The 23,843-nt window shown below is 41.1% G+C and overlaps 3 protein-coding genes across 4 annotated transcripts in view; 2 read left to right on the top strand and 1 right to left on the bottom strand.

Annotated features, from left to right (window-relative positions):
* Positions 1-4,752: 4,752 nt before the first annotated feature.
* On the top strand, positions 4,753-7,349 carry las1l (LAS1 like ribosome biogenesis factor). The gene is made up of 2 exons (XM_034208651.1): positions 4,753-5,214; positions 5,621-7,349. Exons 1-2 carry the CDS (start codon positions 4,943-4,945, stop codon positions 7,074-7,076), a joined length of 1,728 nt encoding a protein of 575 aa, XP_034064542.1. The 5' UTR covers positions 4,753-4,942; the 3' UTR covers positions 7,077-7,349.
* A 1,137-nt stretch (positions 7,350-8,486) lies between these two features.
* crebzf (CREB/ATF bZIP transcription factor) lies at positions 8,487-11,443 on the top strand. 2 transcript variants are annotated; one of them, XM_034208684.1, is made up of 4 exons: positions 8,487-8,656; positions 9,591-10,431; positions 10,612-10,686; positions 11,058-11,443. In XM_034208684.1, exons 2-3 carry the CDS (start codon positions 9,650-9,652, stop codon positions 10,619-10,621), a joined length of 792 nt encoding a protein of 263 aa, XP_034064575.1. In that variant the 5' UTR covers positions 8,487-8,656; positions 9,591-9,649; the 3' UTR covers positions 10,622-10,686; positions 11,058-11,443. The 2 variants fall into 2 exon arrangements, with proteins under 2 accessions (XP_034064575.1, XP_034064576.1); XM_034208685.1 differs by having other exon boundaries at positions 9,591-10,686.
* A 7,412-nt stretch (positions 11,444-18,855) lies between these two features.
* atp2b3b (ATPase plasma membrane Ca2+ transporting 3b) overlaps positions 18,856-23,843 on the bottom strand; it is a gene marked incomplete at its 5' end in the record, with an annotated part of 48,682 nt that continues 43,694 nt past the window's right edge. The window contains 2 exon segments of the mRNA XM_034208657.1: positions 18,856-23,007; positions 23,009-23,218. Coding sequence (XP_034064548.1) covers positions 22,723-23,007; positions 23,009-23,218 — 495 coding nt within the window.

Raw genomic sequence — 23,843 nt, 5'->3', positions numbered from 1 at the left:
CACAGCCTCAGTCACTCAATCACCTCGTCCACTGTGTGTGTGCCTCTCTGTGACAAGCTAAACATGATGGCACAGTCTAAATTGTATTCTCAAAAATACAGAAAGGAGTGGGAATCAAACCCTGAGTATAAAGGATGGTTGAAGCCATTTATTGGAGATGACACACGGGCATACTGCCTTTATTGTAAGGGGGATTTCTATGCCAAACTGTCATGTTAAAACCCCAAAACATACTCAAAAGGCAAAGACATTTCTGATCTACTGTCGTCTGGATTTAACTCCGGTGGTTTCAAGTTTTGATCCTTGAAGGGTTGGGAACGTTTTTTGTACTCCCCTCTACCATGCTCTGTCCTACAGCCGCCATTACATGATATGCAAATTAGGCGATGACGTCATTTAGCGACTTCTGGCGACTTTCAGGACAGCTAATAGCTACTTTCCTTACTATGGAGTTGGCAACACTGATCTCTGGTCTCCCACAACAACACACGTCACCAAGATGGCCGTCACTACTGTGACGATTGACTAACCTCACTATCATCACAATGAAACACGTCCAGAAGAATGTCATGCAAAGCTGCCTGCCTGCCTTCCTTTGATTCTCTCTGAACTGCCTGGTCTTTTTAATGTTTAATGTCAACCATTTGTGCAGATAGCATGAAGTACAAAAGATCGGTGATCGCCGATGCTAGCGTTAGCATTTCTCCCCCGGGCTTAAATTGTGTATTATAGAATGATCACACCGGTGACAGTACTCTTCAAAGGGTTCACGAAATATGACTACTACTCTTACTGTTTAACATTTTGGGTTACTTAATTACTTATTAAGGCTAATAAAAATGACAAGGCTGTAATACTAACTAACGTGCTAGCTACTAGCTAGGTAGCTAACTTGATCCAGCCACTCCTGGTCCTTTCATCAGACGGGAAGCGAAAGAACGAGCAAGACCGATTACTGGTATGATAACAACCTGGTACTAAGCACACAGGCATCTTGTTAAAGTTATCTTATCTTAGCCAGCGCCATATAGATAGATTATATCTATATGGCGCTGATCTTAGCTATCTCTTAGTGGAGGAAAACAATTGTGACATCACTTACGCGACTCTGGGATTTGTAGTCTTTCTAGTTGCATATTTTTCATAGTCTTATCTTTCAACAGTTTTACGACAAACTGTGACTTTTTTGACATGGAAATTATTTTTTAAGATTGACAAACATCATATGTGTAATTCGTGGCACAATTCAAACAGGATCGAAAGATAATCTTTCTCCATTGGACCTTATTTCGGAAAAATTATGTAATTATGTATCTTTCGATCCCGTTTGAATTGTGCCATGAATTACACATGATGTTTGTCAATCTTAAAAAATAATTTCCATGTCAAAAAAGTCACAGTTTTACGACACATTTTTATTTTTTTGACTTGCAAAATTATCTTTTAAATTGACAAACATCATATGTGTAATTCGTGGCACAATTCAAACGGGATCAAAAGATAATCTTTCTCTCTCCATTGACTTCAATAATTTTTCCGAAATAAGTTCCCATGGAGCTCCCCCGGAAGGGGAGGGACTTCGTCACTCAGTGGTTCTCAAATGGGGGTACGCGGACCCCTAGGGGTACGTTGGAGTACTGCAGGGGGTACGTGAGATTTATTTTATGTTAATGAAAAAAAAACCTTTTTTTTAATTTATTCTACTAAAATCATACAAAAACAAAAACGTATAATTCATACACACATGCATTTACACAAACTACTAATAGTAGTTTAACTACTTAATTCAAAGGTTTACAGTAATTCTGGATAATAAAATGGGAAAAATAAACGGGGTGCTCTCTTTTCCTCTCCCTCTCCTGACAGCCCGTCAGTCTCGTGCAGCTCGCTGAACCTCTAATAAGTGACCGACAGTAAAAAATAAATATATTTATAACTAGTTTAGCTAGTACCAGAGTAGATAAACTAGCTAAGTGTGTTAGGTCTAACTCTTAGTGTATTTTTGCTCGGCTCAACGGTCCGTCACAGCGGCGGAGCTGTGATCATGCAGAGCTGCGTGTTCTCAGTCAGCAGCAGCTGATCGGATCTCTGATCTCTCTCTCGCATCCTTAGACTTCACTCGCGTGCGTCTATGTCCAAATCTATCAGATCTAGCTAGTTCTAGTTAATTATATGACTGCCTGCTTATCAAATGACACCTAAACAATAAGCGTTGCTTGGCAACGGCGTGTGGCCGCAAAGTATAGCGCAGCATTATGCATATCTTATATGAGGGGTCAAAATCCCATGCTCATAAAATGCTACTATATTTTTTCTCTTCATTCCCCACGCCCCAAAATAAATAAATAAATATACCAATTTTAGGAAAAGTAACAAAGTTTTAGCAGTGTGGGTTTTATATTAACAGAGTTACACATATTTCAAAACGCGAAGTGTAATAACTGCAGTTTGCCTCCCTGTCAGAATGACAAAGATCCTCAGTGAAGCTCAAGCCCATGGGCTTGAGCTTCACTGAGGATCTTTGTAGTGAGAAACATGCATGTTTCTCACTACATTGTACAACTTATTAAAAAGATCAGTTCAGTGCAACTAATGTCGTCTTAGTGTTATTGCATGATGTTAAAATTGGTTTGCCATGAATTTAGTGATGGATTGTAAACATTTGAAGTGTAGCATTTAAGTGCTTCTCAGTTACAAGGTTGTTGTTTTAATAAATCAGACAATGATGGTGCAGCGCTGCACTGTACCTCTTTATATAGGCTTTTTTTCCTTAACAAATAGTTTTTGCGCTGATCAGGGGGTACTTGGCTGAATTTTTTTTTCAAAGGGGGTACATGAGTGAAAAAAGTTTGAGAACCACTGCTCTATAGAGTACACATATGATGTTTGTCAATTTAAAAGATCATTTTGCAAGTCAAAAAATAAAAATGTGTCGTAAAACTGTGAAGTAACACATTTTTTGTGTGAAACGCTTAATGAACTACATTTCTGGTCTCGCAGACTCTCAAAACAACACACGTCACCAAGATGGCCGTCACTACTGTCTTGTCAAAAAAGTGATTGACTACCCTCACTATCAACACAATGAAACACGTCCAGAAGAATGTCATGCAAAGCTGCCTGCCTGCCTGCCTTCCTTTGATTCTCTCTGAACGGCCTGGTCTTTTTAATGTGTAATGTCAACCATTTGTGCAGATAGCATGAAGTACAAAAGATCGGTGATCGCCGATGCTAGCGTTAGTATTTCTCCCCCGGGCTTAAATTGTGTATTATAGAATGATCACACCGGTGTGACAGTACTCTTCAAAGGGTTCACGAAATATGACTACTACTCTTACTGTTTAACATTTTGGGTTACTTGATGTTACTTCATGTTAAGGCTAATAAAAATGACAAGGCTAAGACTGTAATGCTAACTAACGTGCTTGCTACTAGCTAGGTAGCTAACTTGATCCAGCCACTCCTGGTCCTTTCATCAGACGGGAAGCAAAAGAACGAGCAAGACCCATTGCTGGTATGGTAACAACCTGGTACTAAGCACACAGGCATCTTGTTAAAGTTATCTTATTTTAGCTATCTCTTATTTGGTGGGGGAAAACAATTGGGACATCAGTTATGACATCACTTACGCGACTCTGGGATTTATAGTCTTTCTAGTTGCGTATTTTTCATAGTCTTATATTTCAACAGTTTTACGACAAACTGTGACTTTTTTGACATGGAAATTATTTTTAAATTGACAAACATCATATGTGTAATTCGTGGCACAATTCAAACGGGATTGAAAGATACGTTTTCTCTCTCCATTGACTTCAATACATAATTTTTCCGAAATAAGGTCCCAGTGACTTCGCCACTCTATTGCTCAAGATGGCGCACAGACAAATCAACTTCCGGTGATACCGAGCCCGAGGAGCGAGGAAATGAAAAATAACCGAAGTGAGACGCACCCATGGATGTTTAATAAGAACTCACCCCATGAGTGACCAATCATTTTACAGCAAATCAACAGTTATGTCAATACAGTATACAGGTATACAGTCAGTGAAGCATGTGCTCAACTCCATTCTACACACAAAACATTTACTAAATTACATTACATTACATTTACTAATCTACATAACATTTTTTGCAGCTAGTTTAATGTGATGTAATTAATTACTATAACTAGTTCATAATTCATTATTTTATTTTATATATGTTATTATTATTAATTGTTATTTGAAATATATTGTTGTCTTGAAACTTTGAAACTAATTAATAATAATATATTAGTTAATTTTTGTGTAAATAAATGTTCTTTTAAAAGACTGCTTCTATTAATTTAATAATAATATTTCAATATATTTCACAGCCCTTTTTATTTCCATCTGTTGGATAAACATTGCATATTCATTTGAATATAACAGACTGTCAAATAAATGTTGCATTAAATAAATAACCCCCCTGAAAGTGAAACATGTGGCAATATGAGATACAATTCCCAAGATAAATGCATTTCGAATTATTATTATACTAGTTCACAGTACGCTTATTTAGTTGAAGAATACTAAACATGACATTTCCGTGGCGAAGAAAGTGGAACTCAACACATCCATGAGCCATAAGGGCTGTTAGAGACAGAAGACAAACAAGTTCAGAATCAAATGGATGTTTTAAATATACGAACATCACAGGTTTTATTTAAATATGTGAGAAAGTTGTCCTACGGTGCAGCAGGTGGCGACACGCACCTTCAACGTTGGTTAGTAGTCCGCCATTACACTAAAGAAGAGGACGTCACTTCCGGGATGCGATACAATCCGAACCGAACACTTCCACGCTGCGACTCAGAGCTGGTTTTGTTTTTAACGACCGTCAGGAGTCCCGTTTCTCTGCGTTCAGGAGAGGTATGTGTGTAAGTTGTTAACCTGTTCGACCGACCGCCTCTAACACCGATAACATGAAGAAAAGGAGCGCGGAGAAAAGACGCCATGTGGTGGCGTGGACCAACAAGGCTGAGTGGGACCAGGTTCTGGAGTACCTGTACTCCAAGGATCCCGCTCTACAGAGGTACGCCCTGCAGCGGATCTCAGCCTGGAGAGGCCGGTACGCCAACAGCAGCCCGGTGGCGGTGGACTGCACGGCGGACCTGGTTCGGTGCCAGGTGCTGGACCGGTCGGGCCAGCTGGACGGAGACGACCTGGTCCTGCTCTATGGAGCCGCCCTGATGAGGTTCGACCATTTTTTGCATTTGAAGAAATTATTTGATTACAAGGCATACATAACAAAATAAACATTTGTTGTTACTACAAGTCCTGCATACAACATCTACATAGCAATCCAATAAAGGAGAAGAAAGAAACAAAACACACACATTGATAATTACTTATACATTTACACATGACGACATGGATTAACTGTCACATTTTAACAACACATTATAAATGTTTTATGACTTACCCATTTTCCCATCGTTCATCAAATATATGAACTTGGTTTCTGATTCTCATGGTTATTTTTTCCATTCCATAGATTTCATTTTCTAGATTATTCCATTGTGAGTTAATGAAGTTATTATCATTTAACCAATTCCTTGTAATTTGTTTAATAATTGCTATTCTTATTTATGTATTATTAGGTTCGTCAATTTGATCACTGAGAGACAGCAGGGGAAAACAGCCCGTCCCCTGAGGCGGCTGGCTGGGAACCTGAACATCCCAGCGTGGGTGGTCGACCTGAGGCATGACTTCACCCACAGGAAGCTTCCCACCTTGAAGTGGTGTCGAAAGGGATGCAAGGTGGTGTTGGAGTGGCTCCAGCATGAGTACTGGTCCAGGCAGCTGGGAGGAGGGCCCGGTGAGGACTGGGAGTCAGAGTCTGATGGAGAGGATGAGGAGGCTGACCTGAAAGGGGGGGAGCTCATTGCAAGGCAAAAAGAAATGGAAGCCTACAAGAATGCACGGGAGCTGCTGATATCTTATGAGAAGGAGCAGTTCCAGGCTTTTGACGGGCTTCCTGAAGACAAAGAGAAGAACATGTCGCCAGCCCCCTTTGCAGACATGAGCTGGTTGCTAGGTGAGATCAAGCAGTTTGCTTTGCAGTCCAGTAACCTGCTGATTGACGTGTTGCTGGAAGATGGATTTCTAGTCCCTACTGCTGAACAGCTGGAAACTTTAGGTTGTGACTCTTTTGACAGCGCTGGTCCTTTTGAGCTCAGACTCCCTCAAACCTTGCTGCGCTTCTGGCTGCCCCTCGTGAAGGTGCTCAACTCCCCGTCCTTCATTCACGTGCTCCTGGAGAAGCTGTTTGTTGAACTGAAGCAGCTCGCCAAAGAGCAGAATAATAATCAAAGGGCTTTCTACATTTCTACTTGGATTTCAGAAATCATTCTCTGCAACAGCAACAAATTTGAATACCATTTTGAAACGAAGGGACAGAAGAAGACCAGGATGAAGGATAGGATCTTTGTGAACCGCATCCAGCTGAGGTGGCAGCAGCTGCTCTCGGCATGCCTGGATGCTCCCTGTGTCAGCACGCCTCACCTGCTGCAGTTAATCCTGGACGACATGGAGCATCCTCTCCCTCTGGAGACCCGACAGCGGCTGCTCCAGCTCTGCTCCATCTACACACAAATTGGCCACTCTGAATGTGACACTTTTCTGGAGCACAAACGACAGCCCATATACACACTGGAGAGTTTGCATGAGAAGCTGCAGCAGTCGCGGCGCCACAGCCAGCGATGGCGCTCCACGTCTGACGCGGAGAGAAGGAGTGAGTCCTCCTCCGAGCACAAATGGGCGGATGCTCAGGCTGAAAAGGCTAAATTGCTCCGAGGTTCTCCATGGCAGGTGTGCAACGATAAAGTTCTGTGGAAGAACTATCCTCTTGGTAAAGTACCTGGACAGTCAGATGACCCATCATGCCTCATGGTGGAAAACTACTCCACAATGACTGTCTTTGACCAGCCGGTGGAGTTGGACAGCAGTACGACACACACTGCCTCTGCGGTCTCTGCATCAGTGAGAACAGCTGATGGTCTCCTTTGGAACCACAGTGATGTTAACAAGCTGAAATCTGGCCTTCAACTTTTTTGAATTGTTGTTATGCTGGAAGTTTAGTCCCTGGCTGCTGGCATCAAGCCTTTTTTGAGTCATTTATCAGGCAAGAATGCAGAACACAGGCTTTACAGCGATGTCTTTCCTTTCTTCCACCTTTCATTGACGTTGACTTGCACTGTTAATGAAGTAGTCAGTCCCTAAAAGAGGATTTGGAGTAGATGCCTTTCAGTTGAAAATCCTGGCAGAAGGGTTATGTTGTAATTTCAAGGTGTTCACTTATCTTCAATAAAAGAAATGATACTGAAGGAATATGATTGTTTTTATTTTAGTTTAAAATGTGTGGAGCTGGATTGCAGTATTTTGGTTTGAAAGAATGTCGAACATGGAGAGTGCCATAAACAGACAAAACTAATCTAATCTTCTAATCGACAATGTGAAGAGAACTATCTCTGGGTTCTGTTCATGCCTGCCTATCCAATTCCAGCAGCTAAGTATAACGGATCAACAGTTATAGAGTTCACATGAATGTTCAAGAGAACTACAAACACTACATGAATGATAATATTTCTATTGATATTACTTAAGGAGACGCATCCATAAGTAATATAAATCACACGGTATGAACAATCAAACAGTATATATGTACCTATAACATTAAATACAAGTACTTGAGTAAAACATTTAGGTACTTAGATATTTCCACATTATGCTACTTTATACTTGTACTCCACTACATTTATTTGTTCATATTTAGTTAATATTTAGTTTGCAGTGTTAGATTATAATAAAACATATACATCAACTAATGCATTATCATCGTTATTATCATTATGTGCAACACTGAAGTGATGAAATCATAAATCCATCAATAATTATAATACAACAAAATAAAATATATGGTGCTTAAATAGGACATTCTGCAAATTGAGTATTTTTACTTTTGGTATTTTAAGTATACTTTGATGCTTCTAATTTGGAACTTTTACTTAAGTACATATTTGGTTGGAGGACTTTTATTTGTACCTGAGTATTTACACTGTAGTGTAGCTTTTACTTAAGCAAATAATATATGAGTACTTCTTCCACCACTGTTAACATGGTCTTTATTATTGACTGCGTCATATTGAAATATTTAGTTGTGCTTTTATTTTTGAATGTTTTTCCGGAAGTGTCTTTGCAGGTCGACTTGGTTGTGACAGTTGTCACTGTCACTACCCGATAGCTGTCTAACAGAAGTTAAATCCATTTCTCACTTATTCTGACAATGTACTTAACCCAATAAAAGGAGTTGGTAAATAATAGTGAAGTCACGTTGTAATAACAATAACTCATCTCTCGTTCAGATTAATATTATCGGGTTTTATTTTATGTTTTGCCAAACGCCACTGTGTCAAATGTCCTATTTGCGTTGCCGTATGTAGTTGTCAAATATGGCAGACCATTTCGCACATGCGCAATGCAGATCGGGTAGTGACATCGGTCCTTGTTGGAGCGCGCCATTGTCCGCTTCACTTCCGAGCTGTGAGCGGTGGAGCCAGCCTTCTGTAACCAGCTCCGTTTCATCGAATGACTCTGCTGCAATCATCTATTGTTGCATTTATTTCTCAAACAGGACGGTGAGTAGTCGGCTGGGGAAGTGGCCTTTTTAAGATGCTGCGTCACTCATTAGCTAACGTTAGCTGCTTCTCTTAGTTAACACCTTATGGCTTTAGTTCGCTTTAACACTTAACGAGCCGGCAGTCGCTAGTATAATGTGTGAGGTAGATGTTAACCACCTGAATAAAATACAGCATGATGCTTTAATTAAGTTAGATTCCGTGTTTTTGTTCATTAGCATACGGCAGGTGGACTTAAGTTAGACCAACGTTAGCCGGGTACTAAAGCTAGGAGGCTCCCAGGACACTCAAGGCCTTGAGAGAAAGCTACTTTTATTAAGATTAATGTTGCCATTTGCATTTGTTGTCGATTGTATATTGAGGTGTATTGTGTATAGTATAGTGAGGTGTATGTGTGACAGGGTGCATTGCAGAGCATACATTGTTAAACTACGTATAGTACTAGCTTACGCCTCTGGGCCTAGCTTGAGCAACATATCAGCTAACCTTACGTTTGTAATACGTTCAGCCAACTCAGCTATTGTCTGTGCCTCCAAGAAACTGCATGACTGCACCGTCTGAATTTATGCATTTAGTAGCCCAGTTAAATGTAGTATTGTGTCTGACGTTTAATGCATTCCAGCTCCACACTAAGCGTGCATGTTAATCAATTCAGCAGATCCTTCTTTTAAAGATTATCGACTAAATAATCCTCAAAGTGGATCACAGTTATTACTTAAACCACACGATGCAATGAGATGTGTCCAAAGACCACAGTGAAAATATATTGCTTTGTGCTAAGTATTTGATATATGTTTGAAATTGTTATCAAATATTTACTCAACTTTGCTCCAGTTATTAAATTGATATCGACATGATACATTGCCTTGATAAACTAATCGTTTAATTGCTGAAAGTTTTCACCCTAACAGTACATTTAATTTATCCCCCCCAGGTGAGGAACCGCTAGACATCTTCTTGACAGACTCCTTGCCGTCTCACTGACAAACCACAATGATCACCAGAAGAAGAGGACGCACCATGAACAGCACGGAGGGTCAGTCTCTGGAGGTCCATGTGGGAGATGTGATGGAAACTGTCGAAGATCTCCCAAGTCCATCTGAAGGGTTCCCAGCTGAAGATATTGACGCCACAGGAATAGAGCTAAACGACCTATTTGGAATTGAAGACTTAAAATGGACACTTGAAAGAGACACCGTATCCTCTCTCTTTGATATTGAGTTGGCAGATCTTGATATGTGCAGTGCCAAAGACCAGGATTCTGAAGTTGAAGCTTCAACGTCTTCGTCTCCAGAGAGATCATCATCTGACTTGAAGACTAAGAACAGGCAAAACCAGTCGAGTCGCATGATCAACAAAAACGCCATCGCTGCCAGATTGAATCGTCTCAGGAAGAAAGAGTATGTCAACAGCTTGGAGAAGAAAGTCGGCGTCCTGTCGACAGAAAACAACGTGCTCAAACAGGAGAATTCTCAGCTGACCAAGAGGGTGGAAGAGTTGGAAGACGAGACCAGGTACCTAAGAGCCGTGCTGGCCAATGAGAGCATGTTAGCCCAGCTCTTGTCCAGACTGAGCGGTGTGAATGGGATGAAATTATCTTCCTCGCTTTTCCAGGGGCCTGACTCGAACGACCACGACTACGCTTTACCGAGGAAGCGCGTGAAAGTGGAGGAGAAAGAGACATCTGGCGGTGTGTGTCTGCACGTGGACAAGAACCACGTCTCTGTGGAGTTCTGCACCAAGTGTGCCGAGAGTGCAAGCGCAACACTCAAAATGTAGGGTCAAGTACTTACCTCTGTTTTCAGATTTTGAGACTGAACTTGCTCTGTACTGAACCCCTTGAGGGTGGATGAACACTGTTGAATAAGTTAAGATTACCTAAGAACTGCTGAATGTGCATGTGTTTCTGTGTAATGATGGATTTAAAACACGTTACTGCTAAACCTTGTTGACAGTTTCTTCTAGGTATTGGTTGATCCTCCATGCGGGATGAGTGGCTTTCTGAACACCTTTACCTGCTTGGCTCCATGGTAAGGATCAGACAAGAAATGTTTTTTTCACAGGCTCGAGGCAGAGACCTCACTACTTCTGTTTGTACTTCTTGTTCCTAGTTAGTAGATTTTAGTACTTTTTATACTCTTATGTTAACCGTTTGATATTGAAAATGATTTGATTTCAGTTAATATCTAAGTAAGAGTTGAATTAAAGAATTCTTAATGTAAATGTTAAGATGAAGGTGAAGCTCCACAAAGAGTGATCTTGAGTCAGCTGTCAAGTTGAAACATGCTGACAAAGATAAGACTGTTATCCTTGTTGATAAGAATTGATCTCTTTGTGAATCAGCGCCATTGTACAAAAGAATGCTTTCATTTAGCGCCACCTATTTTTCTTTATGCTAAAGTGGATTCTGCTGGTGGAAGGTGACGAGGCTGGAATCGCTGCTGCCAACGTGGCCTGGTATTTTTTTTTTTTAAAGGTAGTATCGGTAACAAATGGTATACGTGATCAATCCTTCACAACATCTGTACTTCATGCAGCATTTTTGTTGGCTGTACTACAACTGCTCCATTACTCAGAGTTGCTAGTAGAGGCTTAATGGTCTCATTGTCATGTCCTGTTTATTGACATATTGGAATGTATTGTTTAAATACTTCCAAAGTTATCTGATTAAGTGGTGAAATGGCAGTTTTTTTGTGTAACAAATGTAAATGTGTATATAACTTTGAATACCTATTGTTTGAGGCAAATGGCCTTGATGTTGGACAAATAAATCATATTTTCATTATGTTTATGAGTTACAAATATTTACTGTGTCTTGTTCTGAACTGTTGATATTAATGCATCTCTTTTTCTCTTTTTAAACAGCAAGCTCTGCCGATAATGGTCTAACTTTTCCTGAACATTTGGGTCAAGTCTGGTAAAGGTTGTCAAAACAAATGACAGACATCATTTGATGGAAATGCAAAGCCTGCAGTATGGGGGAGGGGGTTAAATAATTCTGATCTGTTAAAGACCATATAACACAACCAGTCGTACAAAAATCCCAGTTATTTTTGTTTAAAACAAGCATTTATAGATGTCATAGTAGGAAAAGCACATGTTAAATGAACAGGGCTATACCTGCATCAGGGTATATATTTTCAATTGGATTTAGCATTTCAATACAAAGATCATATTTTCCTTTAATATCTGGCAAAACCATTGGCCTGAGTTTCTGTGAAGATTCTGAAGTCATTTACGTAGTCGCAGCTTCCTAGGTAACCACTTTGCTTTAAAAGGCTTGGGTGTCTCATCAAATGTGGAAACAACTTTTCACATTATTTATTTATTTTTTATGCAAGTGCTAATGCTGCTAGCATATAAAATATAAAGTTGCCTAATGCCCAGTTTCAAACATCGATCAGCTGTCTACATTTGACTCTTAGGGGAGGCCCTAGAATTGGTTAATATTGATGACATACTAAGCTCCAGTGATCCAGCTTTGAGCTTCCCTTGGTGGAGTTCAGCCATTGTTATTGGTATTGAATGCACTTGTGCTTTTTCCACTGACAAATCAAAATTGTGCTGTGAAAAAGATCTATTGAAATTAAAGAGTTTTTACATGGTTAGTCTGCTTAGACCTTACCAACACGAAATCCTGGTAAACAAAAAAACTGTCTCAGTCAGTCAATATTTAACTACCATAGTGGAGATTGTGGTCTTTTTTCTTTAAAGAGTGGGTCCATGGTAATATAGTTGAGAGGTTGTACTGTGCTGAAGCCTTCCAAGTTCCTTCATTCCTGTGTAATTATTATGTGAAAGTCAGGATTAAAGGAAAAGTTCAGCATTTTTAGGAAATAAATGTTTTCACATTCTTATTGATAGATGGGGAAATCTTCACAACTAGTTAACTGAGTAAAGCTATAGCCAATTAGCTAAGTAAAGCTACGGCCAGTTAGTTGAGTAAAGCTACGGCCAGTTAGCTGAGTAAAGCTACGGCCAGTTAGCTGAGTAAAGCTACGGCCAGTTAGCTGAGTAAAGCTACGGCCAGTTAGCGGAGTAAAGCTACGGCCAGTTAGCTGAGTAAAGCTACGGCCAGTTAGCTGAGTAAAGCTACGGCCAGTTAGCTGAGTAAAGCTACGGCCAGTTAGCTGAGTAAAGCTACGGCCAGTTAGCTGAGTATAGCTACGGCCAGTTAGCTGAGTAAAGCTACGGCCAGTTAGCTGAGTAAAGCTACGGCCAGTTAGCTGAGTATAGCTACGTCCAGTTAGCTGAGTAAAGCTACGGCCAGTTAGCTGAGTAAAGCTACGGCCAGTTAGCTGAGTAAAGCTACGGCCAGTTAGCTGAGTAAAGCTACGGCCAGTTAGCTGAGTATAGCTACGGCCAGTTAGCTGAGTATAGCTACGGCCAGTTAGCTGAGTAAAGCTACGGCCAGTTAGCTGAGTTAAGCTACGGCCAGTTAGCTGAGTAAAGCTACGGCCAGTTAGCTGAGTATAGCTACGGCCAGTTAGCTGAGTAAAGCTACGGCCAGTTAGCTGAGTAAAGCTACGGCCAGTTAGCTGAGTATAGCTACGGCCAGTTAGCTGAGTATAGCTACGGCCAGTTAGCTGAGTAAAGCTACGGCCAGTTAGCTGAGTAAAGCTACGGCCAGTTAGCTGAGTAAAGCTACGGCCAGTTAGCTGAGTAAAGCTACGGCCAGTTAGCTGAGTAAAGCTACGGCCAGTTAGCTGAGTATAGCTACGGCCAGTTAGCTGAGTAAAGCTACGACCAGTTAGCTGAGTATAGCTACGTCCAGTTAGCTGAGTATAGCTACGTCCAGTTAGCTGAGTATAGCTACGGCCAGTTAGCTGAGTAAAGCTACGGCCAGTTAGCTGAGTATAGCTACGGCCAGTTAGCTGAGTTAGCATGAACACCAAATGGAATTGATCTACCAATGCCCTGTGTAAAGCTCAGTAACACATTTATCTTGTTTGTTAAATCAATACAGACACTGAGGTGTAAAACCAACAATGTGTGAGGTGCTGAGACATACTGGAGGCACGTAACCATGATATTGCTATTCATTTAGGACGGAGACAATGAACTGCGACCTGGCAGAAATAATTGAATAAATGACATTTCTTGATTAAAATAATATGTTAATTGCGACTAGCCAATTAGTGATTTGCGATGCTGATAGGCAGATGTTAGACGAGATGCCAGGTTAGCTGTTCCTTATTTAATAACATTTAAAGTTCTTAAATTGTCTCCTGTGTCCAATGGAAATCATCATTCTAATGATGTGGATTTTCTTTGTTGTTGCAGAATTAAACAGTTAGCATGTTTTGGAAAGGGTTTGTGTGAGGCATTTATCAAAGGTCAGTGTATATACCAACAGAAGATGGTGGTCAGCTCACCCCCACTTTGTAGAAGCAGACAGGAGTAGCAGCAGGAAGTTCAGCAATGTACTGCTAGGGGCAGAAGCGAAATCTATTTGTCATCCTAAAAAATCTACATAAGTTTAAGTGTCTGCTATATTTATTTATTTTTTCACCACCCTACTTTGCGGTCAGACAGTTCTTATTACCAGACACTACACTTTTTATCTATGCTCTTTTCAAAGCCAGCAAACTTTTTTATTAATACTGCTGCCTCATTCAGTAAGTGTGTCTTTGTTTGACGTTGGTGCATTAATGGATCAGTTTGGTTTAACCAGTCAAACAATAACTGATTTACAAATTGAGGCAGCGGTAGACCATCAAGTTCCGTTTGATGTTCAGTAACTTTGAAGAGAGCTTTAGTTGTGGCTCAATTTCCTCACCCTAAGGGCCAGTTGACAGAAAGCTGATGCTGTAAAATATGATGTATATAAACAACTATTTCGTATATATGTATAATATAAAAGCTGACTTTTGACTCAAAATATAGTACAAACTCACAAAAACAGAACTATCTCTTTAAGATTAACGGAAATAAGCAAAGTGTAACAAAAATAGAGGTAGACAGTTATATAGTAGCCTTCTGAAGATGATTTTTTTTTCTACAAATGAATTCAGCATTAATAAATTTAAATTCACAATGAACATGTCGCTAGGTAAAACATTAAAACTGCTTCATTTCCTAATCATGACATAAGGTGTCTTGAAGTGCAACATGGGCCGAAAAACACTGTTCTGTAAAGAAGAGTTTCAGCAGTCATGTTTTTCAATTGATCACCAGAGAACTTTAAAGATAATGAGAATGAAAAGTGTATCATATGAGTGACAGTAAACTGCTGAGAAGATATTTTGACAGAAACATCTCAGACTGTGGTATTATATTCCCAGGTGGACCTAGTGTGGTGAAACAGCTTATACCATGGTGCTATTTACCTTAGTGAAAGTAAAGACGAGATGTGGAATCTTTCAGAGGCCAGACTCACCATAAGACTACTTCTAGAATGTATTTCTGAATAATATATATTCCAATATAGGATTATTATTGATGCATTAATGTGTCGAATGTATGTTGCAGCTCGTGAAGGTATTTACTGCTAGGTAGATTTGCAAATGTCCCCTCTGCGGGATGAATAAAGGTATTCTGATAGCTTGTGAATTTCACCATGGGATATTTTTTAATGCACATTTCAGCACAACCTCAGGGTAAATGAAAATCAGTGCGAGGCACCAATCTTTGATCATCCCTATAATGTGTAATAATGATTGGGATATTGCGATGATGCCTTTATAGAGGCTTCATGTGATTAATAAGTGGTGATTCTCTGATTCATAAGGTTTTATGAATTGGGCAAACATTACATGCATATTTGCCTGACACATTTGTAGTGTAAATCTACAGTAGGCCTCAGATAGCTTCACAAATCTGGCCCATTGAGTCCTACTTCTGTTCTTCATTAACCATATAAGTGCTTTTGTTAACCGATGACAGTCAGTGCCTGCAGAGGTCCAGCGAGTCATCTCAAGATTCAGGACTGGAAAATCATTTCATGTTTATCCAGTTGCAACACTGGTCCATTGAACAAAGAAAATGAATGACAGTACAACTTTTAAAAGTGATCTAAACTTAGACAAGTCCATATAGACTCTAACTCGAAGACATGAGCAGATGTCCACATAACCCACAGGATGAGATCTACAGACGCCTGAGTTTTAACAGCTCAGGGGCCTCAGGTATAACGCCGTGCGTAGGATTCACGTGGGAAGGTTGCTTACATAGTAGAAATCCCAAAAATAGTTACAGACATTTTCCGATTCACCAAACATTGCGTACCGGCGAGGAAAGTGCGTACAGCACTTCCTACGCCGGTTTCCCTTTATAAATCGCAATCGACTCGAAATGCGGTGCAGCTTTTGCAGGATTCACGTAACGCCCATATTTGCCTATAAATAGTAAAAGAAACGCCCATTCATTCATTCATTTTGACTGACTTTATGAAGAAGATAGCAGGAAATGACGACAGAACAGCTAAAAAAGACATCTCACACCGTGTCAGATTTTGGTTATTTTGGGGAGGTCGAGATAAATCATATTGCTTGGTGGATGCAGTTTGAACCAGAGTAGCAGCATGGAGGTCGGATCGTCACCAAAATAAATAAATAAGTGGTCCGAAAAAGGTTCATGACAACATAAATACACATAGGCTGCTTCTCAGGTCGATTAAATGAAATCTTTGCGTTTCCCTGCGTTTAGTCCCTCCCACCAGGGAAGCATGGAGGGACGCAAGGAAACCACGAGAAGCAGGGAAATGAGTTTTAAGAGCAATGGGACGTCCTTTCCTCCGGAGCGTCAGGTGAAGCGACGTCCGTTTGTGATGACGCTGCACAGCTGATCGTCTGACAGCAGCTCTGTCCCCGTTTTTCCACACACCCCCCCCTCTGTTAGTACACATTTACTGACACAAACATTTGTATCATCTGTTGTAGACCCCAATAAATAAAATAAGAACTAATTCTCAAAAAAGATAAACGCCATTCTTAAAATGTATAAACGAACATTAGTTGGATTAATATTGATTAGAGTGCACAATAGAAATAAAATAATTGAGAGAAGAAAAAGAGATATGTTATCTATCAAAACCCAGTTAGATTAACATTCATTGGATTGCACACTTTGTTTGTTTGTGTGGATATGTAGCACATTAACATTTTAATAGCACTTAATGACTGACTGAATGGAAATGACAATAAATGAAAATGTAAAACGAAAAAAGCGATCATGAAAATGTTTCCAATAAATGAATTAAATGATTTTTGACCACTATTTCGATCACATATTTGTAACTAAATGAAACATGAATTGAAACAAAACACGGTATAAACTGAGGAGTGACTCCCGTGAGGTTCATGTATTTTCTTCACTCTGCTCTCATGTCAAGAAGCATCAGATCAGTGCATGCACTGCCTCGTCCAATCAGTGAGCGATACACAGTAAGGGGGCGGGGTGAGTATCTGAGGATTTCATCGGAGGATGGTCTGGTGGTTCCTCGGTTATCGCTCCTCCATGATCGCTCCTCGATCCTCGGTCCTCCGGCAGAAATAAGAGCCATGGGACGTACTCAAGATGGCGCAGGCAAATCAACTTCCGGTGAGACCGAGGAGCGAGGAAATTAAAATAGTCGACCTGAGAAGCAGCCATAGCCTTCCTCAGGCAGTGTGTTTGTACCGGGGACAGGAGACCCCCCCTTGATGAGAGACTGTAATAAATGATCGGGGAATCCCTCCGGAGTGGAGTCATGACGACTGGATCTGAATTATGTTTTTGTATTTGGTGGTTTGTGTCCCAGCTCGATCAGCTGTGCGCAGCGTCTCCACTGCAGCAACTCTATATCCACCAGTTAAAGGAAATACAACTAATGTGTTGTGTTATATTAGCTGTACAATTGACCACATATGGTGTTCTTAGCTTCCATACCTCCTGTGTTTTATGAGCGACTTATCAAGTCTTAGCAAACGGCATAAAACATGATTAAACATGATAGTATATAAAACCATGCTCGTATCTACAACCTATAGAAATGCAAAACCGCATCATTTATGAGAAAACATTTCATAACATTAACACAACATATTCGAGGTGGTTTTAAATAACATATCCGTATTTATTTATTTCTCCAAGTTATGTTTTTGTGTGCACTGAGGAGTCTCAAACAGGCGTTTGTTTAATAATTTTAACATTGGCTTTAATCAATGTTTGAAAATGAATTCTTCATATATGATAAATGAGAGGTAATATTTTATTGATGGTATTATTTCCAGATATTTCTCTCCATTCTTCCTTCTGCCAACGGTGTCGCAGTTTCTCGTCTCTCCCGTTGTTGTGCTTAGTGCGTACGCATGGGTTAGAGTTTGCGTGGAGGACCGCACGTTTTCCCGTCATGTTTGTATTTTATAAATCGCAAACATTGCGTAGAAACTGGCGTACGCCATTTTTTGAGCGTATGTCCCTTTATAAATGAGGACCCAGGTCTCAATCGGAGGAACTCATAATATTAAAGACGATGTAGGTGTTCAAATAAGAACAATGAAACATATAAGTAACAAGACTTCTACTTTACTACGCTATAAAGGAAATATTTAACATTGTTTGTAACCTGAAAGCTCACTGTAGCTGTACGGTTTTTTGCAAGCAAATGGATAATCTGTGTATGTCACTTCCTAAGTGTAAATCCCAACATCTGTGTCAACACAGAAACAAAGGTGTTGGGGACAACTTAAAAAACGGAAGAAAATGCCATTAACATCTCTTCACTTCAATGATCAAACGTGCATAAGCATAAACAGCCTCACACTTCATGCAAGTCTGAAGGGTTTTAAATGGTTAGTACTGGATAAATCAGACTGGGATTATACTGCAAGAGTTGTGAGATTTTCTTTTCTTTTTTACTTCTAGTGGCCAACTTGCCCCATGTTTACAAGTCAGCTATGCACAGCTAAATGGAATGCAGCCTTTGCTAACTCCCCCTGTGTTTCCTCATGTATGCTTTTAAGAGAACGTTCTTCAGTCATGCACCTTCCCCCCTGCAGGTGTAAATAAGGGACAGTCTTTTTTTACTCTAAGATAAATGATCAAACTCATTTTCTGTGAGTACCATTTCAAAAAGACTTCATGAATATTTCAGTAACCTGTGAGAATAAACGCTGCATCTGTTCCCAAACAACAGGCCATGCAGGTTTGACTTTCCAGAGGTGGAACATGTGAGTATAGTTTTGAATCATTGTGAACAAAAAACACAGGACCAAACAGACTTTGTCAAAGTTATTATTGTAGAATACTTTGATGTATCTTTCATACAGACAAAAGGTGTTGGACTTAATTCCCATTAAATTCTCTTAGATTTCCATACAGATTTAGTCTACAGTATACAGGTGTGTTCTTTCTCATATATAGATATTTATTCGCTTAAATAACAGGCAGGTAACTCTTTAATATATTCAATAGTCTTTATGGTTGTTTTACTTTTTTTGGTCTTTTTTCGTTTTAGCACAGGTAAGGCTGCACTTTCTGTCTGCAGAACAGCACTGCGTTGTGCCAGAAGGGGGACCATTCCACACACAATATGTACAACAGTATGTATAATGAATAATGTAAAACGTTAAGTTCTTCCCTTCTTAACATGGCAGTAAATACTTGTCGCAGATCTAAGAGAGCAGCCTAAACAACGCACTGACGCATTGCACTCCTGCAGTCTCTAGCTCTGCATCGCCCTCCAGTTCTCCTTCCTCCCCGGGTCTCCACTTGGTCCTTTAGATCATAATGAGGTACATCTGTATCTCCTGTTCTCTATTTACAGAATGGTGTCTCTGGTCTTAAGAGACTAGAAGCCTCTGCACACTTCAGGGGCTGTTCAGTGGACAGAAAACACAGCCCTCAGAATATGCTCAGGAGAATGTGCAACCGTCTTTCTCCATCAGTGGGAGCACTGATGGAGAAAATCTAAAATAATAATAATATACAAGCGCTTTCATTGTGTTGTTCCTCTCTTTACAGAAAGCAATAGGAGTAAAGAAAAAAAACATCAGAAAAAACAAAAAGTGTAACAGGAACATAGTACCTGTAAATCAAAGATGCACATTTGGGCGATCTGTACAGTAGTGGTGCAGTTGTACAATTTATAATTTTGATAAATATAATATATTCTTTTTCACATTGTGTTTTGCCTTCTGTGACACTGTCTCACAACATCATGATGTAACGTGGTTGGACGGATGGACAGAGATGGCAGGGACTGGACAGTCAAATTTACACCACTGTGGATTATCCGCCAGTTGTTCTGTGTGTGTGTGTGTGTGTGTGTGTGTGTGTGTGTGTGTGTGTGTGTGTGTGTGTGGTGTACTGCAGAAAAGCATTGATAGAGCTGTGCCAAGAGTTGCTGGAATAGAATAGGTTGGGCATGAACAGGATGTGTGTGTGTGTGTGTGTGTGTGTGTGTGTGTGTGAGAGAGAGAGAGAGACAGAAAGAGCAGTTGTGGAGAGATCATAGCACACAGTTGCCTAAATGATTTACCAACACATAAAGAGTGACATTAATGATATCAAATGCATGCTTCAAAACAGACAGACCAATACAATGTCCCCCCCGGCCCCCTCCGTCAGGGCAAGGTGGTGGTGATGATGATGATGATGATGATGATGATGATGATGATGATGATGATGATGATGATGATGATGATGATGATGATGAGCATTCAAGAAGACAGGGTTCTGTACAGGTATACGGGTGTTCCCACAGAGCCTCCTCACAGACCAGCAAGACACACTGTTCTCTGTGTGCATGTGTGACACTGTGTTTCTGACCCCAGCTGGGCAGGAGGGTCCACACGGGCGGGCTGTTGCATAATGTCTGCCAGCGCCTTTCTCGGGGGGGAGGAGCAGGTGAGAACTCAGGAAAGTCAACAGGGGGAGGAAGGGTCCAGATCTGCGGTCCCGCTCCGAGGCAACATGGAGTCAGCGGTTCACGCACACCTAGTGCATCATGGGAGACAGGAGGGCGCTCTCACCCACGCTGGAATGTGATGTTTGGAATGTATGCTCCATGGAATGTCGGCGAGGTGACGGTGGAGTGGGATGTCACAAGCGCCATGCTCGCTGTCACTGGCGCGCTGTCCAAATGTTTTCTGGTATTTTTTGTTTCGTTGGGGTGTGCTCATGCAGCATGGTTTGCTGTTTTACATTGAAAAGCTTTAGCATAATAACTCTCTGGGATTCATGTCATTGTAACGGCAGATAAAGGCTTACATAATACATGGGAATTTCCTCCGATATGACAGGCTAATGTATTTCATGAAAAAAATACATGGCATGTTTTATATGTAACCTCAGGTACATTTGTTTGGTGATTTTGGCCAGTACCTGAGCACTGTATTTAATTCTTGCACATGCCAGTGGGCCTTCATGATAGCAGATAAATACTTTTATTTAACGGTTCTGCAATAGGGGGTAAAATGGGTGTTTATTGGTATCAGCATAGACAAAATATTGATCCCTAGTTTTAAAGTAATACTCCAATATTTTGTGGAAATGTATCTCAATCAACTAATTGAATATCATGATTAAGCAGAAAGCACAGTATTTGACACATGGACATGACACATGAGCTCTCATTGGTCAAACCTGATTGAGTGGGTCCTTGGGCCTAAAGCTAAAACTGAAATAAGATGGGTTCCTATTCAACGCCAACCAGTGATTATTGTAGTTCTTGGTAAAAATGACTGGACGCAACATCCTACTGATCAAATGAAACAATCTCCTCGTCCTCCAGACTCATGGAGGGCACACGATGGAGACAACCCGATGGCACGTGAGCAGCTTTGAAGTGAGTGCATGTTAGTCTTAAAGGGCCATCGCCTGTGCATTGTGTTTGATGGCATTTAAAGGGTTAATGCTTCCAAAAAAAACTACTGACACACAAACCCACCAACGAAGGACTAGAAGATTGGATGAAGGGAGTGAAGGAAACTACATAACGGCTTGAGCCAGCATGATGGGACAGAAATGAAGAGGACTTCATAAATATGACTCATCAGTTCACAACATGGCAGGTAGAGGAAGTTAGTGTGTCCATGACTACACTGTGAGATCCTACACGCTGTATCCTCTCATAGCAGTGGACAGAGTGACAGATAACACTGGCCTCCAAAGGATGGGAGAGTGTGAAGAGGACAAGGTCTGTGCTGTCGCTTCCCACACATTCAAATGATAACACAAACTGTATATATATGTACCCCCCCCACTTCTTAAGTAGTTTTTTGCAGCCATACTATTGACTATTAGGTTTAAATGAACAGCATCTGTTTGCAATTCCTATTTTTGTTGTTGTTTTTTCCAGAAGAGACAAGACAATACACATACACACACTGAAAGATAGAGAGAGATGAAAGAAAGAAACGATTTGGACTGAAGTAGCATTGAAAAAACTTAAACCTTGACTTCAATTACATGTATCATTTATTAGATTAGATGAAAGCAATCATATTAAGTTGACCCTAATATTTTATGTAAACTAAATAGTATTGCTTTCAGCTAACCTAATACAGTTATGTAAAATCTGTTGACATATTACATTTAATTAAAGTCAATGTTTCAGTTGTTCAGTGTATCTGTCTGTAGCCAGAGAAATGACAGGGGTGGGGGTGACTTTGGTGCCATGGCAGGTAGGTAGGTGGGTAGAGATGAACTCTAAGAAACAGAGTTGGTCAGCCTCTGGCCCTGACGTGGCCCCTGTTCGGCTGAAGCCTTGTAAAATGTGAGGGGTTTATTTTGGGGGGGGGGGTTTCTGTCCCCCTCCCTCCCCAACCCACTGTCACTCAGGACTCTGTGTCTGCAGTTAGGCAGGATGGGGCGGTTTCTTCAGAGAGGGGGAAAGAGCGGCCGGTCGAGGGTGGTCTTTCAGACTCAGAGGGCCGGAGCGAGGGCAAAAGGAGGGAAAGTCGCAATATTCTCAGGGAGTTGTGAGCAGAAGTCTCCAACCATTGTCCACTCCCTCCCTCCGGCCCTCCCTCGCCCTAACTTCCTGTGAGGGAAGGGATGAAAATGTCATGTGTGAGTCCTCAGCCCTCTCTTCCCCAAAACTCCCTTCCCCTTCTCTCCCCCCCGACCCACGCTCAGTTCAGTTATAAGGAGGTCTCCACACAGTAGAGATGGGCCAGGTGAGGGGCGGAGGGTTTCCCCGGCCTGTCCCTGCCATGTTGGATATGGTGGTGCTGTTGAGGATGATGGGGGTTCCGGTTGCCGGGGGTAGCTGCAGTGGGGCTTTTTTGGTTGCCGTAGGTGACTGTTGAACTGCTGCTGCTGTTGTTGTTGTTGTTGTTGTTTCTGTTGCACGGAGTCACAGGGAGGCTGTACTGGCGGTAGGGGCGGGTGGGGTGTACGCGGGCTGGGGGCTGGGCGGGAGGGGGGTGGCGGCTTGCGGAGGGCCGGGTGCAGGTGCTGGTATCTGCTGAGCTCTGATTCGTCGTCTACGTCAGTGTCGTCGATCAGCGGGATGTTATGGATGAGGTCGTTGATGAGGAACTCTGGGTGGGCCATGAAGTTGTGGATGGAGTTGTGGGATTCCGGTTTCTCCCGGCCCTCGTACTGTGAACTACGGAATGCTTTCACCACTCGCATCTGCCCAGAGAAAGGGAGACGAGGGAGAGACAACAAGAAATAAGTAAAAGTCAGACATCAATAAGAAAGAAATAGACAAGGGAAACCCAGAGAGAGACAGAAAGGTGTCCTCCAGCACACAGACAGAACCAGGTGGCTACAGTCACGCTGATAGAAGCTCCAAATGATTGTTTTGGCTGGACCGATCCAAAGACGTATGTTTTAAAGACTATTATCATATTTTGGAAAGAGTTAGATTGGAAGATTGTTACCACTCTTAATATGAAACTACAGCCGTTAGCCAGTGGTTTAAGCTTGGCATTACATTTTGAAAACGAGTGAAATATCTTGTCTGTGTAGATAGAATAATATCCGCATACAAACACCTCAAAAGCTAACTAATGAGTCAAATCTCTTTGTTCAATCAAGTGAAGGATTAAAAACAAGTTCTTTGTGTGGCACTAATTCTTGGCTGGGAGATTGACTTCCTTAGGTCTTCATTACCGTTTTTCACTAAAATGAGTTATTTTCGAGTTCCGCATTGTTACTACCGTTTGTTCAGAGTTGGTTTAACATGCGCAGAGGTGGGACATAAGTACATTTACTCTAGTACTGTACTTAAGTAACATTTGGAGATACTTTACTT

This window comes from Gymnodraco acuticeps, unplaced genomic scaffold, assembly GCF_902827175.1.
Source record: "Gymnodraco acuticeps unplaced genomic scaffold, fGymAcu1.1, whole genome shotgun sequence".
NCBI lineage: Eukaryota > Metazoa > Chordata > Actinopteri > Perciformes > Bathydraconidae > Gymnodraco > Gymnodraco acuticeps.
Note: the sequence above shows the minus strand (reverse complement) of the source record. Positions and strands in the feature narration are given on the sequence as shown.

Bases quoted from the DNA above. Each gene is read 5' to 3' on its own strand.
- las1l (XM_034208651.1), top strand. From the start codon at position 4,943: ATGAAGAAAAGGAGCGCGGAGAAAAGACGCCATGTGGTGGCGTGGACC. The intron at 5,215-5,620 runs GTTCGACCATTT...ATGTATTATTAG, and splicing joins TATGGAGCCGCCCTGATGAG to GTTCGTCAATTTGATCACTG.
- crebzf (XM_034208684.1), top strand. From the start codon at position 9,650: ATGATCACCAGAAGAAGAGGACGCACCATGAACAGCACGGAGGGTCAG.